General features: G+C 42.5%; 2 protein-coding genes and 1 non-coding gene across 3 annotated transcripts; 2 read left to right on the top strand and 1 right to left on the bottom strand.

Annotated features, from left to right (window-relative positions):
* LOC8059801 (replication factor C subunit 2) lies at nt 4,662-7,839 on the top strand. Its single transcript, XM_002468369.2, has 12 exons — nt 4,662-4,823; nt 4,931-5,009; nt 5,118-5,197; nt 5,548-5,667; nt 5,752-5,821; nt 5,902-5,975; nt 6,056-6,176; nt 6,319-6,381; nt 6,465-6,524; nt 6,894-7,019; nt 7,117-7,200; nt 7,480-7,839. The coding sequence occupies exons 1-12, from the start codon at nt 4,780-4,782 to the stop codon at nt 7,576-7,578; spliced, it is 1,020 nt and encodes a 339-aa protein (XP_002468414.1). The 5' UTR covers nt 4,662-4,779; the 3' UTR covers nt 7,579-7,839.
* TRNAR-UCG lies at nt 8,243-8,316 on the bottom strand. Its single transcript has one exon. It is a non-coding gene; the product is annotated as a tRNA-Arg (tRNA).
* LOC8059800 (tRNA-specific 2-thiouridylase MnmA) lies at nt 9,125-15,156 on the top strand. Its single transcript, XM_002468368.2, has 10 exons — nt 9,125-9,544; nt 9,641-9,715; nt 9,843-9,896; nt 10,037-10,115; nt 10,223-10,350; nt 10,538-10,621; nt 10,712-10,795; nt 10,881-11,032; nt 11,243-11,393; nt 14,518-15,156. Exons 1-10 carry the CDS (start codon nt 9,203-9,205, stop codon nt 14,836-14,838), a joined length of 1,470 nt encoding a protein of 489 aa, XP_002468413.1. The 5' UTR covers nt 9,125-9,202; the 3' UTR covers nt 14,839-15,156.

The following is a 16,954-nucleotide window of genomic DNA, read 5'->3' as shown; positions in this document are numbered from 1 at the left end:
CGAGGGGGGAATTGGGTACTGCTTCTTTTGAAAGTGGGAATATAGGACTTGTTTAGATACACCTAAAAATCCAAACTTTACAAGATTCCCCGTCACATCGAATCTTACATCACATGCATGAAGTATTAAATATAGATCAAAAGAATATCTAATTACATAGTTTACTTGTAAATCACGAGATGAATCTTTTAAGCCTAGTTACTCCATAATTAGACAATATTTGTCAAATAAAAACGAAAATGCTACAGTGTCAAAATCCCAAAACTTTTTGCATCTAAACAAGGCCATACTTTTGTTACTCAGGCCTTGTTTAGTTCACCCTGAAAACCAAAAAGTTTTCAAGATTCCCCATCACATCGAATCTTGTGGCACATGCATGAAACATTAAATATAGACGAAAACAAAAACTAATTACACAGTTTAGCTGTAAATCACAAGACGAATCTTTTTATCCTAGTTAGTCCATGATTAGATAATATTTGTCACAAACAAACGAAAGTGCTACAGTACCGAAAACTTTTCACTTTTCGGAACTAAACAAGGCCGTATAGAGCTGACATAAACCACGTTTCACGTGCAGCAAATCTTCTACTAAGGGGGTGTTTAGTTAAAAAAATATAAAATATAAAATGCCAACTACTTTGGAATAATTAAATACAAAATACCAAAAAATTTAGAGATATACTTAGTTCTATCTAAAATGTAGAATTTATTGTCCCTGTTAGGATCTCGTGAGGCTCTTTTGAGTTTTTTTTTGTGTCTCTTGAGCCCAAAATCTAAAATAGAGAATAACCACCTTTTTGCAAAAAATTATACATAGTGTTTAGTTTCATTTTATAAAATAATAAAACCAAAACCCTTTTTTTTGGAATAAGAGGGGAACTAAACACCCCCTAAACCCTCGTTTGTTCACCGATAAAGCCACTTTTTCAGCTTTAAGTATGTGAACCGCTTTGTCTATAGAGCTAGAGGTGTTTTTCAACTTTGTCGGTAGAGCTAGAGCTATGCTTTTATCTCTGTTTGATACTCCATCCGTCCCTAAATACTGCTATTTCTAGCAGATTTCAGATAGATTAGTGTGGCAAACAAAAGACCATTCTACCCTCAATTAATTTGGGTTCCACCATTTAATCATGCATGTTAAGCCATGGTTCTCTGGTTCCAACGAGCTGTATTTAATGCCAACTAAACAGACTCAAACAATTATCATGCGTCAAAGTACTACTCCCTAAAAGAAATTAAATGGGCTAGTGGACCACGAACATTCCGAGGAGAATTAAATGGGCCAGTGGACTGAGTATGCTAGTAGAAATATCAATATTTGTGGATAAATTTTTTCCTAGAAATAGCAGTATTTAGGGACGGAGGGAGTACAAATTTCCATTGAGGTCAGCCATAGGAGGCTGGTGTACATGTGTGCCATTGATGTCCTCTCCTGTGAATTGTGATTGTGCTGCTTCTAGCTTCTCTTTAGAAAGCTGGAGCTACACGTCAGACGTTTTCTCCGCGGTTGAAGCTCATATGGCCTGCGTTTCATAATACTCCCTCCATCTCGAGTTTGACCACTCGTCTTATTAAAAAAATTATTTAAATACAAAAAAAAGTTATTTTTAAGAATTTTAATTTTATTAATAAACCAAACCACGATAAAAAAAAGTGATATTTTTTATAAATTTTTAAATAAAACAAGTAGTCAAACTTAATATTAGAAAAGTCAAACGTATGGATTGAGTATATTTGAAGATCATCGTGCGACAAATAACAATCAGGCATGGCTGCTTTTGCTTTCGCGGCCTTTGTCCCCAATGGACGAGTTTCTCATGCAATTTCTAAAATCAATTGTGTCTTTCTTTTTTTTCTTACAATCTATTTGTTTGAGCTTATATGCTGAATTTGCTAGTCATTTATTGTTTTTCTTTCACAATAATTTAGTGAATAATACTTTTAGTCATGACTTTTTAACAAATCCTTGTAATAGTTTCTGTTTCACTTTGGTTGCTCTCGCACCTTTCCACCAATACTTAAACTTATTTGTTGTTTGTACAGGGCATTGGCATTCTCCTTGATCTGGTCATCTGATTGGCCACTCTCAATGTGCATCTCTCAGCCGACACCAAATTCCATTAAATAAAGCAACCTTATTATTTGATTTACCTCAATGGTCTTTGCAATGCTTGGGTTGCATTCTTCTGTTGGGGGGACTGGTGCAGTTGAACTTTTCAGTAAACAAGTACACATCGCCCTTCTTAGGCCTTGTTTAGTTCATCCAAAAACCAAAAAAAATTTCAACGAATCTTGCGGCACATGCATATAGCATTAAATATAGATGATAACAAAAACTAATTGCACAGTTTAATTGTAAATCACGAGACAAATCTTTTAAGTCTAGTTACTTCATTATTGAATAATGTTTGTCAAATAAAAATGAAAATGCTACAGTATCGAAATAAAAAAATAGATCTAAACAAAACCTTACACTTGCCATCTAGACGATCGACTGAGTTCTTGATCCAAACATTATATTACAAACAAATGGCAACTAAAAAAGGTAACACATACCAATCAGATGTTGTCTGCTTCTGTCCAGGACAAGCGTCGGTTTCTATTTTCCTCTTCTTCGTTGTTTTGTTCATCGTCGTCGTCCTGGATATGTATTGGATAGTGTTTGCTGGTGCTATTATAACATTCCAATCGTGTGGGCTTCGCTATAATAGGATTTGTAACATCGGCTTTGTAAAAATATCTCCCGAAACATTGACAGTTTGCTATAATGACATTTGATCATTGAATTCAACGTATTCTAATCAAATCTTGAACCAAATTTAAATACTTTCAGATATTGGTCATAATTCCCTGCCCAACCGGTTACGTCGCCTGTTTCACGTAACCCTCCATCGCGACTCCTCACACGCCGCCCTCCATCGCGACTCCTGACGCGCCGGCCGTAGACCGAGCCTCTGCCCACCGGCCGCCGTCCACGGCCCGCCGGCCGCCGGCCTCTGCCCTCCTTCCCTTCTTCCCGCGTTTCATCATGGATGAAGACCCTCTGGAAGCCCTAGACGGAGCCCTAGTTGTGGTGGCGCCCGGTCCGGTTGCTGGGCTTTGCAAAAATAGCACAGCTTTATCTCAACTTTAATTATGATCTGGTGATTATTTCGCTCCACACCCGCAGAACGGCACCCAGAGTCTCGCGAACACGGCAGCCTTCGTCCCAGACGTAGCACGTAGCAGCTTTGTCTCAACGGTAATTATGGTCTGGTTGCGAGAAGTCGTCGTCCCAGACGTAGCACGTAGCAGCTTGCCGGCCGGGTAGCGAGCAGCAAGAAGTGTCGGAGTGTTTCGATCTCTTTCGGATGCATGAACAAGAAAAGACGGCAGCAGCTGGCCAGGCGCAGCAGGCGAGGCTCTGTTAATTAGCCCCTAGGGGCAATATGGCCATTAATTAAAAATATTTCGAGTTTGGAAGAGATTTAAGTACAAAATGTTCAAATTAAGTCTCAAATGTTATAATAGCAAAGCATTAACGATTCAGAAGTCATTTTAGCTAAGCAAATGTTTAGAGTCATATTATAGCGAAACCCATATGATTGGAGTCCTATAATCACAAATTCCTCCAGCAAGAACAGGCGCGGTTGAAGGCAGTTTGGAGAGCTGTCTCGACTCTCGACCGCCCGGCTCCTGGGGATCGCGCAGGAGTCGCTCCTAGCGCCGCCGCCTCGCGAAGCGGCGCATCCTCCCGCGAGCGCCCCAGACCGGATACGCTGGAGCTTAGTCACCGGGATCGCGGGTCGACGCGGCGATCCTCGTTCCCGGGAACGTCGTCCCAAATCGCGGAACGGGAACACGCCGGGACGGCTGCCGGAACGCCGGCGGAACTCGACCCCGCTGCCCGCAGGAACTCGGCCGCGCCGCCGTGGGAACTCGGCCGCGCCGCCGTGGGAACTCAACCGCGCCGCCACGGGAACGAAGCCCAAGCGCCGCATCGGGAACGGAAGGCCAAGCGTCTGCTGCTGTGCTGCATCGGGGCAAGGTGAGAGAGGCGAAGCGCAAGCGGTCAGCACTCAGCAGCCCCCATTAATCCCAAGCGGTCAGTCTGTTGCACTTCTCTGTCTCCCTCGTGCCTCGTCCCTCTCTCTTCTCTGGAGTTCATCAGGAGTTCAAGTCACTAAGGAGTCCATCGGGAGTTCAGTCTTCAGTCATGGCTCATGGATCATGCTGCTATTTTTTTTCTAGCTTTGAGTATTAGACAATTAAGTCAGTTAATTACGTATGTTATGTATGAACTAAGAGTATGTCGTTGTGACCTGTGAGCTAAGATATTTGGTTAATTTTCATTTGAAGTATCGTTTCAAACAGTATCGATCCATACAATATGGGTTCGCATCCCTCGTTCCTTCTCGTCGTTCCGGAAACGTTGTCCCAAATTAACTTGGATCACGGTCCATGTTAATTTGGAACGTGCTGAAGCTGTATAGTCATCGTTCCGAACAGTATTGAAAATTGGCGTACCACGTTCCTCGTCCCCATTCCTCGACCCGGTCGACCTAGGAACGCGGTGACTAAGCGCTGGAGTCCACCGTGGAAGGGAAACGGAATACCGGCCCAAAACGGCCCATAGGACCTTAGCCCGTGCCAACAACAGGCGAGACCGAGGCCCAAAAATCCTTGTGGGAAGAGGAGACCGAGAATCGCAGCGCGCGAAAACGTAGGAGCAACCCGCCGACTCGCCACCACTGCCCGCGCGCAACGGCGGCGACCGTTGCGGCAGAGGAGTAGCAGATGGCGCCGCTCGTGCCGATGTCGCAGCCATGGGTGGAGAAATAGTAAGCCCGCACCCTTTCCCTCTCTTCCCCCGCAATTTCCCCCCCGGAATTTGGAATGGAGCACTGGCGGTTCTCTCTAACCGCGCCCGTTCTTACTGGGGTTGCAGCCGGCCGAGGCAGGTCAAGGATGTGGCTCACCAGGAGGAGGTGATTCGGGTGCTCACCAACACCCTCCAGACCGCCGACGTGAGCAAGCGCTAAACCCTAACCCCTCTTCCGCCCCCACAAAATTTCTTCTTATTATTCGCGGAACCCCCTTGGAGATTTTCTTATTTGTTGTTTGGTCGCTTGCAGCTGCCGCACATGCTGTTCTACGGCCCGCCGGGGACGGGAAAGACCACCACCGCACTCGCCATTGCCTACCAGCTCTACGGGTATACCCTCGTGCTGGACCGTCTTTTAGTGTACGATTTTTAATTTGGTTGTGCTAGTATGAGAAGTGTGCTATGTAATCTTGGATTGCCTGAGACTTGCCAGCATGAGTAGTTGCTACCGCAATGGAGCAATTGATGGCGAGTACAGATAACCAGTGTTGCCTCTGTTATCTGTTTTATGCATGTGGTTGTGGTGGTTAATTCCTCGAATTTATTCATGAAATTTCCGTATCCATGCTAGTAAGTATGGAAATGACCTTAGAAACTGTCTTGTTTTTGAAAAAAAAAATACAACACTACTCTCAGATGGTTTGGGGACTCAGTTTTCTTCTCCTCTTTGGATGTTTCAGTCCAGAGCTATATAAGTCGAGAGTTTTGGAGCTCAATGCTAGTGATGATCGTGGAATTAATGTGGTGAGGACGAAAATCAAGGACTTTGCTGCTGTTGCTGTTGGTACTGCACGGAAAGCGTAAGCCCATCAAAATTAGATAGCTTTTCAATTCCATCCAATTTTTGTATTCCTTACTAACTTTCTTGCTGTGATGGTCTTCAGTGGTTATCCCTGCCCACCTTACAAGATTATTATACTTGATGAAGCAGATTCAATGACAGAAGATGCCCAGGTACACAGCATTCTTCTATATGTAATAAATGCTTCAGACCTAATACATATGTTAAGTTGATATTTTATATCCTTCTGTAGAATGCTTTGAGGCGTACCATGGAGACTTACTCCAAAGTGACCCGATTCTTTTTTATATGCAACTATATCAGCAGGTATTTTGTCAACGTGATCTCATTATTTTTCTATGGTACAAATATTGAACTTTTGTGATTCATGATTGTTAATGTTACAGGATAATAGAACCACTTGCATCGAGATGTGCCAAGTTTAGGTTCAAGCCTCTTTCAGAAGAAGTGATGAGCAGCCGCATTATGCATATATGCAATGAAGAAGGTCTCAATCTTGATGCTCAGGTATTTAAATTAGCCTTATTTGTGATGAATCAGATGATGTTTATATGCATCATACATTATTATGATAATATCTGGTCAGTTGTTTGGAGCATTCTTTCATTTAATAATTACTTGGTTGAGATGCTTTGAATTCTCTAATTAGGCGCTGTCCACGCTGAGTGCCATTTCTCAAGGTGACCTTCGTCGTGCTATAACCTATCTTCAGGTATGAATTTTCTCCAAATCTACTATTTGGCATTAATCTGTGTTCAGCTGATCGTAGTTCCATATACTTTTGGTTTGTTGCAGAGTGCAGCTCGCTTATTTGGATCTTCTCTCTCTTCCAGTGACTTGATCAGTGTTTCAGGGGTACATAACTATGCACTTTTCTTCTCTTTTGTTTGTGAATAGGTTAATTTATCACAGTACGAATTTACTAATTCCTGTATAGTGCGCTGATGAATTAATTATTATTATTTTGCTTTATGCTTGAGGTTATATTGTTATAAAAAGTTCATGCTTGATGATGTTGTTCCCCCAGAACTTAGCGTAGTTCTAGCCTTCAACAAAGTTTTACACACATAGCACTAAAATTGTTTATGCTTAAAGAAAATTAATTGTGCTTTTCCTTGGAAAAAATATCTTATATCATGAGAAATTTTACCATGCAAGTAATTGGTGACCTGAACAGAGGGAAATCAAACTCGTCCATTCATCATGTTTGTCTCCCTGTGTCAGGTTATCCCTGAAGATGTTGTCAAGTCACTGCTTGCAGCCTGCAAATCTGGTGAATTTGACGTGGCGAACAAGGAAGTTAGCAACATTATTGCAGATGGATATCCAGTCTCACAGCTGATGGCGCAGGTCATCTGTTTATTTTGTTTCTAGATGTCATATTCCAGTTAATTACTATTCCTGTCGTTTTCATCTGTCACTGCTGCTAACTGAAGTACTTGTGCAGTTTCTAGATGTGATTGTTAGCGCGGATGATATTCAAGATGATCAAAAGGCAAGGATATGTAAAAAGCTTGGGGAAACTGACAAGGTTTGTCCGACTAAAATTACAGTACTACAGTTATCTCATGTTCATCCTTTTCTTGCTTCCCATGACTTGTACTCTTCTGAAGGGAAACCTAGATTTTTTTTCTTCCACATGACTTGTTCAGAAATAATAATGATGTTTCAGCCTGCCATACTAGAGTTGCATGTTTTTATCTTGTAGCAAGTCTCTGAAACTGTATCCACACATGTATCACATACTGAAACTTCCATAGTATCTGTAATGTTACATTTCTCACCTTTCCCCTCTTGGATGATTTTACAGTGCTTGGTTGATGGGGCAGATGAGTATCTACAGCTGTTGGATGTCGCCAGTGAGACTATTCGTGCTCTTTTCAACATGCCACAAACGCTGGTCTTCTAATTAAGTTCATAAAGAGGAACAGTGGTTGCGATCCCTGGCGAAAGCTTTTTCCTGCCTCTTAGATGCATGCTGCCCAAGGCTAATCTGCCTCGCCATGCTTTTCCAATGTTGGTAGATTTGTTATGGGTTGAAAAGTGATGAACTCACCTTAAAATCCTGCTGAACTATGTGCCTGTGGATGCCCATTATGACAATGAACATTTCGCCAACTTTACATCTTGAGTGTTATATTTCCTCTTCTACTCCCAGGTGATGCTATGATGACCGAGAGCAGCTACCCTGATGCTTGAAACTTATTGTGTCGTATTATAGTAAATCCTACGACCCTTATCATCCTACTCGATACCGGTCATAATGTAAACTCATATTAGTTTAGCCTAGATAAAAACATTTGTACTATAGTGCTATCTATATTGCAATCCTGACATCGTTTAGTTCTAGACATTTTTTCTCACTTGTGTGGTCGCCTTACCAAATCCATAACGACAATTCTGCTGGTCTCCGATAGGCGATAGGTACTGTCATTTTCTTGATTTTTGATACTAATTGCCTAGCAAAACAAGATTTTACACATCGACGCCCTACAAAGGTAAGATTAGGGCGAGACACCGGGGAACAAAATGGTCGAATTTTTGGAACTAAACAAGGCCTAAAACAAAATGGTCGACCACAGTGGGAGTCGAACCCACGACCTTCTGATCCGAAGTCAGACGCGCTAATCCACTGCGCTATGCGGTCGGTGCGTGAATAGCTTTCTGAGACCATCTTCTCCTTGTCTGGTCTTCCCCATCTCTGAAGTCTAAACCAAAGCTGAATCGCTGAAGTCTGAAACGCTCGACTGTCCCGAAGAAGAGTACCCAATCCAGGCCGCTTAGATGTAAAAAGTTTAGATTTTAATATCATAGTATTTTTATTTTTATTTGATAAATATTGTTTAATTATAGAATAACTAAGCTTAAAAACTTTGTCATGTGATTTAAAAATAAATTGTATAATGTACCGTAAGATTTGATGACGAAGAATTTTTGAGTAAACTAAGGCCCTGTTTAGTTCCTTGCTGAAATGTTTTCGCGACACTGTAGCACTTTCGTTTGTTTGTGATAATTATTGTCTAATTATGGACTAACTAGGTTCAAAAGATTCGTCTCGTAAATTTCGACCAAACTGTGTAATTAGTTTTTATTTTCGTTTATATTTAATACTTCATGCATGCAGTACCCTGTCTTTTAGTGTACGATTTTTTTAATTTGGTTGTGCTAGTATGAGGAGTGTGCTATGTAATCTTGGATTGCCTGAGACTTGCCAGCATGAGTAGTTGCTACCGCAATGGAGCAATTGATGGCGAGTACAGATAACCAGTGTTGCCTCTGTTATCTGTTTTATGCATGTGGTTGTTGTGGTTAATTCCTCGAATTTATTCATGAAATTTCCGTATCCATGCTAGTAAGTATGGAAATGACCTTAGAAACTGTCTTGTTTTTGAAAAAAAAAATACAACACTACTCTCAGATGGTTTGGGGACTCAGTTTTCTTCTCCTCTTTGGATGTTTCAGTCCAGAGCTATATAAGTCAAGAAGGCAGTATCGGCCGGCGAGAGCTCCAGGCGCTCCCCACCTATGCGGCTATGCTGCGCGTCGTCGTCTCCACCCTCCCCACTCTCCGCCCGCTCCTCCGGCGTGGGCCTCTGCTAAACCATAAACCCCTGCTCCGCTCGCGGCTTCAGCCGTGGCCGTTCCGCGCGCTCTCGTCGCCTGCCGCCGCCGCCGCCGCTAGCGCGCCCAGCGCCTCAGTGAAGGGGGAGGACGTTGCGTTGGAGGAGCACCTTACGCGGTGCGCGGCGGCAGGCAGGGCACCGTTGCGGGTGGCGGTGCTGGTGAGCGGCGGGGTGGACAGCAGCGTCGCGCTCCGCCTCCTCCACGCCGCGGGCCATCACTGCACCGCGTTCTACCTGAAGATTTGGTTCCAGGTATGCGGTTCAGGAAAAATCACTTGTTTACCGTTAAGCTGCTCCTGGAATGCTATGCTTCAGGATGCCTCATAAACTTGCTCCTCTGATTTGTAGGAAGATTTCAGGAACTTTTGGTCCGAGTGCCCATGGGACGAGGATTTAAAATATGCGCAAGCTGTTTGTGACAAGGTGTAGTTCAAATTTCTGATGGAACATGGCATGTTATTGAATAGCTAGTCTTCAGCATATGTACATGGACTGATTTTGGTTCTTTGGACTGAGGGCCTAATTGATGTCTCATGTTTGGTTTTTGTAGATTGATGTGCCATTGGAGGTGGTCCATCTATCCGACGAATACTGGAACTATGTGGTGAGTAACGTTTCATTTGAGCCTTCCCTCCCCCCCCCCCCCCCCACACACACACACCACCACCACCACACACACCATTTGTACACTACACTTTTTAGGGCCTTTGTTTTGAGAAGAAATATTGTGAACTTGATATCTAGGTGTCACATATGATCAATGAGTATCGCTGTGGTCGTACACCAAATCCTGATGTTCTGTGCAACACGAGAATAAAGTTTGGTATGAAGTTTGTATTCGTATGGCGATATGTTCTACTATGGAAATCCAAATTTGTATTGAGGTGCCGTTTTCTAACTATGATGTCTTGCTTATTTGTGTTTGGGCAGGGGCTTTCTTAGAAGCTATTGAAAATTTGGGATTTGACTACATAGCTTCAGGGCATTATGCACACGTAGTACATCCTTCCACTGAAAATACTGAAGCGCCATCCATACTGCAATTATCAAAGGACAAGGTACTTTGCACATTTCCTCTCAGATAGATCATTTTATTTCTTCAGAGTCATCGGCAGTACAAGTTTACCTTTTCCTTCTCCAAACTAATCAGGAATTCAGATTAGAAATAGTTACATAGTTGAATTGCTAATTTGCTTTGGTACTGTCATATAAATAATCTTTTATGTTGTTTAATTGCTATTCCAGGTCAAAGATCAAACCTATTTCCTCTCACATCTATCTCAACCTCAGCTTAGAAGGCTTCTTTTCCCACTAGGATGTATTACAAAGGTTTGGTTGATTTTCAGCAAACATAGCTAGTATAATTCATAGGCCGAATGCCACAAGTTGACTTTACTAAATTTTTCCTGTATCATGCAGGACGAGGTTCGCAGACTGGCTACTCAAATGGGCCTTCCTAACCAAGGTAGGAAGGACTCACAGGGGATATGCTTTCTTGGAAAGGTATATACTGTACCTTTTTTTTCTTAGGGATCAATGTTTTTAACAAATCATATCATTGTGGAGCTATACAAGTATCTCTTTCTAGGTCAAGTTTAGTGAGTTTGTTGAAAGACATATAGGAGAAATGGAAGGAATCATACTGGAAGCCGAGTCTGGAGATTACTTAGGGAAACACCGTGGGTTTTGGTTCTATACAATTGGTCAGCGGCAAGGATTACGGCTTCCTGGAGGACCTTGGTATGTACCCATCTTTTGATGCATCCTCAATATCTGTGTGTTTCCATGTTACCACCTAATTATGCTACAATCTCTTGTCCAGTGAAAATCATTGTTTTGCCCTACGGTTTGCTGTTGCAGTGGGGCAAAGTTTTTCCTCCGTCATACAAATATGTATGCTTTATTCGTCCTAAAACTCATCTGACTAAAGGCCTTTCATATCTCGTGCAGGTATGTTGTAGAGAAAGATGTTCAAAACAATGTGGTTTTTGTATCAAGGAATTACTATTCATTGGATAAGCGGAGGCGCACATTTCGTGTTGGATCACTAAACTGGTTTGACAGTTCTGGGCCTGGAAACAACGAGCAACTTAAATGCAAGGTAACAGGGTACTACGTACAGTAGCCTCAAGGGCACTATTGTACAAGCTTATTTGGCTTTCCTATCTGGTATACTTCTGTTATGACCATCTGCTATTTACAAGCTACAAAAATGGTTTTGCATAAATAGGGCTTCAATACGGTGATAAGAGTTTTAGTTGACTGATCAATTTTGATTGTTCAAAAGATTGCTATCCTAGGTTTACATGCTAGCATCAAATAGGGCCTTGTCGTGGATCAAACGTATACATGGTTAAACGGTTTATCTTGCTGCTACAATTGTGCATTTGCCACGTGCAGATGTGCTTGCTATCCTTTGTTTTAACAATTTATGGCTTCCAATTCTTTTATTTTCCTCAAACATGCAGGAGAGCTGCTTATCTTTATATTAAAGAGAGAGAAAAGGGGGAAAGGAACCCCATACAAGGCAACTATCTTACCTCATCTAGGAAGTAAGAAGTTGTTGCAAGAGAAAACATGTAAGCTAAACACCTACTTTAAAACAATAGCATGACCCGACCAGAAAACCCCTACACCATACCCTCCTCCCGACCAAAAAATAATGTCTGGAGCTTGGCAGAGAAGGAGAAACTCCATCAAATACACATCTGTTCCTGTGATTCCACAGACCAAGCTCTCAAACAGCACTGCTGAACCCTTTTCGTTGAGTTTTCTGAACCCTCACATTGGCTTTCCTCCACCAATCAGCAAAGCAGTTATCTCTGCGCCTAGGCACAACAGGATCCAGAACAATAGGGGCCAATAAGCTGCACTACCACAATTGCTGAGCAATAACACAATTAGTGAGAATATGTTGCACTATCTCTTCCTCTTGATCACATAGCACACACTTCTCTGGATGAGGGATATCCTTTTTAGCTAATGTGTCAGCAGTGCAGCACTTGTTTTCATGTGCAAGCCCTAATAATACCTTGCACTTGGATGGCGCCCAAGGTTTCCAAAGCTCCAAGGCTCTAGCACCATAGAAGAATGCCTTGTAAGTGGATTTAGAAGAGAAAACATCACTTCCTTCAGGCCGGCAGTAGAGCTGATCTCATATTCAGAAAGAGTCACCTCTTCTAATGAGTCCCAAGCCTTCCACCTGTGAGGGAAAGACCACCCCCGTGGCATTGCATTAAGAAGAAACCTCTTGCGCGCAGGTCGACGAACACCCTGAAGGCCAGCTGCCCTAGACATGCCACTGAGCATCTAGGACACATGTCTGCGGCCATTGCATCTCGCTGAAAGCGACTCAGGTAGTTACACATATAACTCAGTAACACAACCGAGAAGGGGTGTCTTTTAACCCAGGCCTGTTTAACAGACCCATTTACATCCACCTTAAATATCCTTACCCAGGTTCTGTTTACAAGAGTTTGAGTGACCATCATCTTCTTGGCACACAAGCAACCAAATCAGGGGCTAAATCGGACAGAGCATCCAAGTAGCCATTTATCAGGCCAAAAGAGTGTTCTAGCCATTGCCAACCTGAGTAACAACTGAGATAGCGAACATTGCTCGGACTTGAGCTTGGATTGGGAAGTCAAGACCAGCCCATGGGCAATTGCCAGAGGAATTTTGTAGTGAAAGCCACCTCAATTGTAAAGCCCAATCCATTACTTGTAGATTGTGAAAGCCAATACCCCCCCAAGGTCAAATGGTCAAATAGCTTTCTCCCAAGCCACTAGACAGCATCCCCCATTGATGGCAATTAGCAAATATGCTGGGATTTCCTATAAAACAAAGTGGACCATAGTAGCCCTTCCTACCAAATTCATGAGACTTGCCTTCCAACCAGTGAGTCGATCAGCAATCATTTCAATCCATGACAGCAAATCACTCCTGTGCAAATTTTTATTGGAAATGGACAGTCCCAAATAAGTACTAGAGAATTCTGGAGGACACTCGAGAGTATTTTTCACCAGTTCTCACACAGTCCCCTCACATCGGGAAAGCACAGCTTTTCGGAAAGTTAGTTTGCAAACCAGAGACATTACTAAAACAATCAAATACTTTTGTGATCTGCAGCTCAACTGGGCGTATGAACAAAGCCACATCGTCAGCATTTAGCAACACACGCTGATTAGCAGAACGATTAGCAGCAGGTTGCAGCAAGCCGTCATCACCAGCCTTAATGAACAAGCTATTCAACACATCCATGTTTAGAATAAAAAAACATTGGGGATAGAGGATCCCCTTGACGGAGACCACGCTGATGCCTACTCCATTAAGGAGGACTTGAGTTGAGGAAGTGGTCAACAAATTAGAGATGAGATTGAACTAAGATCAACCAAAAAACAAAAGCTTTATATGTGTCCAATTTAGAATGGTCCTTGCGTTCTTCTTCTTCTTTGTGTTGGGTTGTGGGGCTGGATAGACGGGGTTGAACAATCTGCTGGAGAATGATTGGAGCAGGTATCCCCTCTCCCCTGGTGTTAACAACACAGCAACACAGCGGTCCTTGCCACGTCCAGCAAATGCCTGATCTATCTCCATCTCCCACTTATGGTATTGTTTGGATAAACTCAATCCCTCTTAATCCATATGGATTGGGGTGGAAAGTGAACTAATTTTCCACCTCAATCACTTTCAATAAGCATGGATTGAAGGGGCCTGCTATGTTTCCAAACAAAAACAGGGCTTGGGGTCTTCATAACCGACTCTCAGGTCCACCATCCCACACAGTTTATATCTCTGCCAGAGTGAAAATCAGCTCAGTCCTTAAGGCCGAAGCTGGAGCCCTCTCCTGCGGCAAAGTTGGCGCACACACCACACACTACGACTATCAGAGAGCAATTTTCTCTCAGACAACCAGACGATGGTTTCCCTCCTTCATTAGATGTAGAACCGGACAGTACCTCACTGGAGGCTCTTACCATCTATTGATGAATTCAAAGTTCAAACACTGGTCCAGTTCAGCAGGCTCTCTCTTGTGTATCCTGGGTCCCCTTATACCTAATCCATGTAACATGCTCCAAATAATTTTTCTTAAGTCCTTATAAAAAAACTAAACATGTTGTGTTTCATTCAAGACTTTAATTTTATATGTTGAGATTTGTAATTTTTTCCTGTGTGAAATTACTGCCTTTTTCTTTCTGTGCTAATATGAAATTTCTGAACATCAGGTGCGACATAGCCCTGAATTTCACGACTGCACTTTGATAAAAGAGCATACTGAAGAAAATGAGGATGCTTTGGTGGTGCATCTGTCCGAAGATGACCAGGGCTTAGCAGCTGGTCAGTTTGCAGCGTTCTATAGTGAACATTCATGCCTGGGATCAGGCATCATTTTGGATTCATGGGACAAGATGAGCTTCCCTGTCTGCTCAAGGGCACTCGAAATTGCTAAATTGGAGGACAAATCGAGCTTAGGGAAGCCAGTAAGAATCCTGAACTTGGAACATGTCGTGAAGCCAGAAAAACAGGAGGAAATCAAAGTTGCCTGACAAATTGGTGCCGTATAATTCAACCCCGCCCTCTTAGGTGTCACTGTCCTTTCATGGACAAGGTGGGCACTTCACTCGATTTCTTACAAGAAATCTACTGGTTATAGATGAGTAGCTTTTGAGTAGTGTTAGAATTTAGAATTTATAGATGTACAAATTATTTCGCTTTTCTAAAGAAATTCTTGATTTTTTTGTTATAATTGTATTTTCTAGATGTGATTATTTGAGTAAGTTGGTATCGATATGTGGTTACTACGCGAAGAATAGTGTATATTTAGGTGTATAACAAAAACTATATATATAAGTTTTAACGATATATATTTTGGAATAGAGAGAGTATCTATGGTTGCTTAATAACGAGTACGAGCAGATGCAGGCATTCAACTAGGCTCCTAGTAATTTTATGCGAATTATACATGATTTTCATAGAAATTAGTTCATTTTTAAAAATAAACCAGCATAAAACGGAGGGGGGGGGGGGGATCCTCCAATCGAAAGGAAACTGCGAATGAGCTGCCAATTGATAACCACCGAATGAGCTGTCAAACGAAAACCCACCGGTTGTTAAACAAAACAACTGTCGATAGGTTTAAGGCCTTGTTTAGTTCCCAAAAAGTTTTGCAAAATTTTTCAGATTTTCCGTCACATCGAATCTTTAGACGTATGCATGAAGTATTAAATATAGACGAAAATAAAAACTAATTGCATAGTTTGGTCGGAATTGACGAGATGAATCTTTTGATCCTAGTTAGTCCATGATTAGACAATATTTGTCAAATACAAACGAAAGTGCTACAGTATCTATTTTGCAAAAATTTTTGGAACTAAACAAGGCCTAAGTAGGCAAAGAAAACGAGCCCCCAAATCAAGGAACCAACGGGAAATCAAATCAAACCAAACCAAACTAAGGTCTTATTTAGTTCCAAAAACTTTTTAGTTTTCGGGACTGTAGCACTTTCGTTTTTATTTGACAAACATTGTCCAATCATAGAATAACTAGACTTAAAAGATTCATCTCGCGATTTACAGGTAAATTGTACAATTAGTTTTTATTTTCATCTATATTTAGTGCCCGATGCATATACCGCAAAATTCGATGTGACGGAGAATCCTGAAAAGATTTTGGTTTTGGGTGAACTAAACAAGGCCTAGTCCCAAAAAATTTTAGAAAAACGACACAGTAGAACTTTCGTTTTTATTTGAGTCCAATCATGAAGTAATTAGACTTAAAAAATTCGTCTCATGATTTATAGACAAATCGTGTAATTAACTTTTATTTTCATCTATATTTAATATTTTATATATGTGCCGCAAGATTCAATGTGACTGAGAATTTTGAGTTTTTAGGTGAACTAAACAAAGCCTAAACTAAAGCAGAGGAGAGCAGGGGACCAGGCCAGCATGCTGCGGCGGCCTTTATTCCGGTCGGAGGGGGTGGGCCCACGACGTCAGCTGCTACTGGCTACTAGGGATAGGCCGGATAGGAACATGGATTTGGAAATGCAAATTAAATGCTAATCCAACGTTTGGAAGCAACAAGGTTTCTGTTTGGGTTAAATGAAAAATAAAAAGAGCACCGGTCATCTCCTACCCACAGCACAGAGGCACCACCGCACCAAGCACACACGCACACGAGAGCACCGCCAGCGAGTAACAAGCATCGCCCCCTCAGGGGGATGAGCATCGGGCGCCCGACGACGACGACGAGCTGCAGGCTGCACGGGCAAGCCTCCCTGGCAACCGGTGGGGACCACCTTCATATGCATGCACGGACCTGTGGACTGTGGTTCCATGGATTGACCATGGGAGGACGGAGGCGGGAGCTCGCCTACTCGCGGCCGTTGCCGGATCGAATCCATCTTCACCCCGCACCCGCAAGAATCGAGCTGCTCGCCTGTGGTTCAAGGGCTCCATTCGCTGCTCCAATCTTGTCACTACAGTGCTATCCCTTTCCTAACCCACCTTCCTTCACTGGGATAGATTTGGTGGGATGAGAGGACATTCTATCGCAAACCCAAACCCAACATCAGTTTTGAGTTTTTTTTTCTCCGAATCGTAGGCCCCCTCCCCCTCTGCCCAGAACTGGAAGACCACCAACAACCAGAACTGCTGTTGT

This window comes from Sorghum bicolor, chromosome 1 (assembly GCF_000003195.3).
Source record: "Sorghum bicolor cultivar BTx623 chromosome 1, Sorghum_bicolor_NCBIv3, whole genome shotgun sequence".
NCBI lineage: Eukaryota > Viridiplantae > Streptophyta > Magnoliopsida > Poales > Poaceae > Sorghum > Sorghum bicolor.
This window is presented reverse-complemented; position numbering and strand designations above follow the sequence as displayed.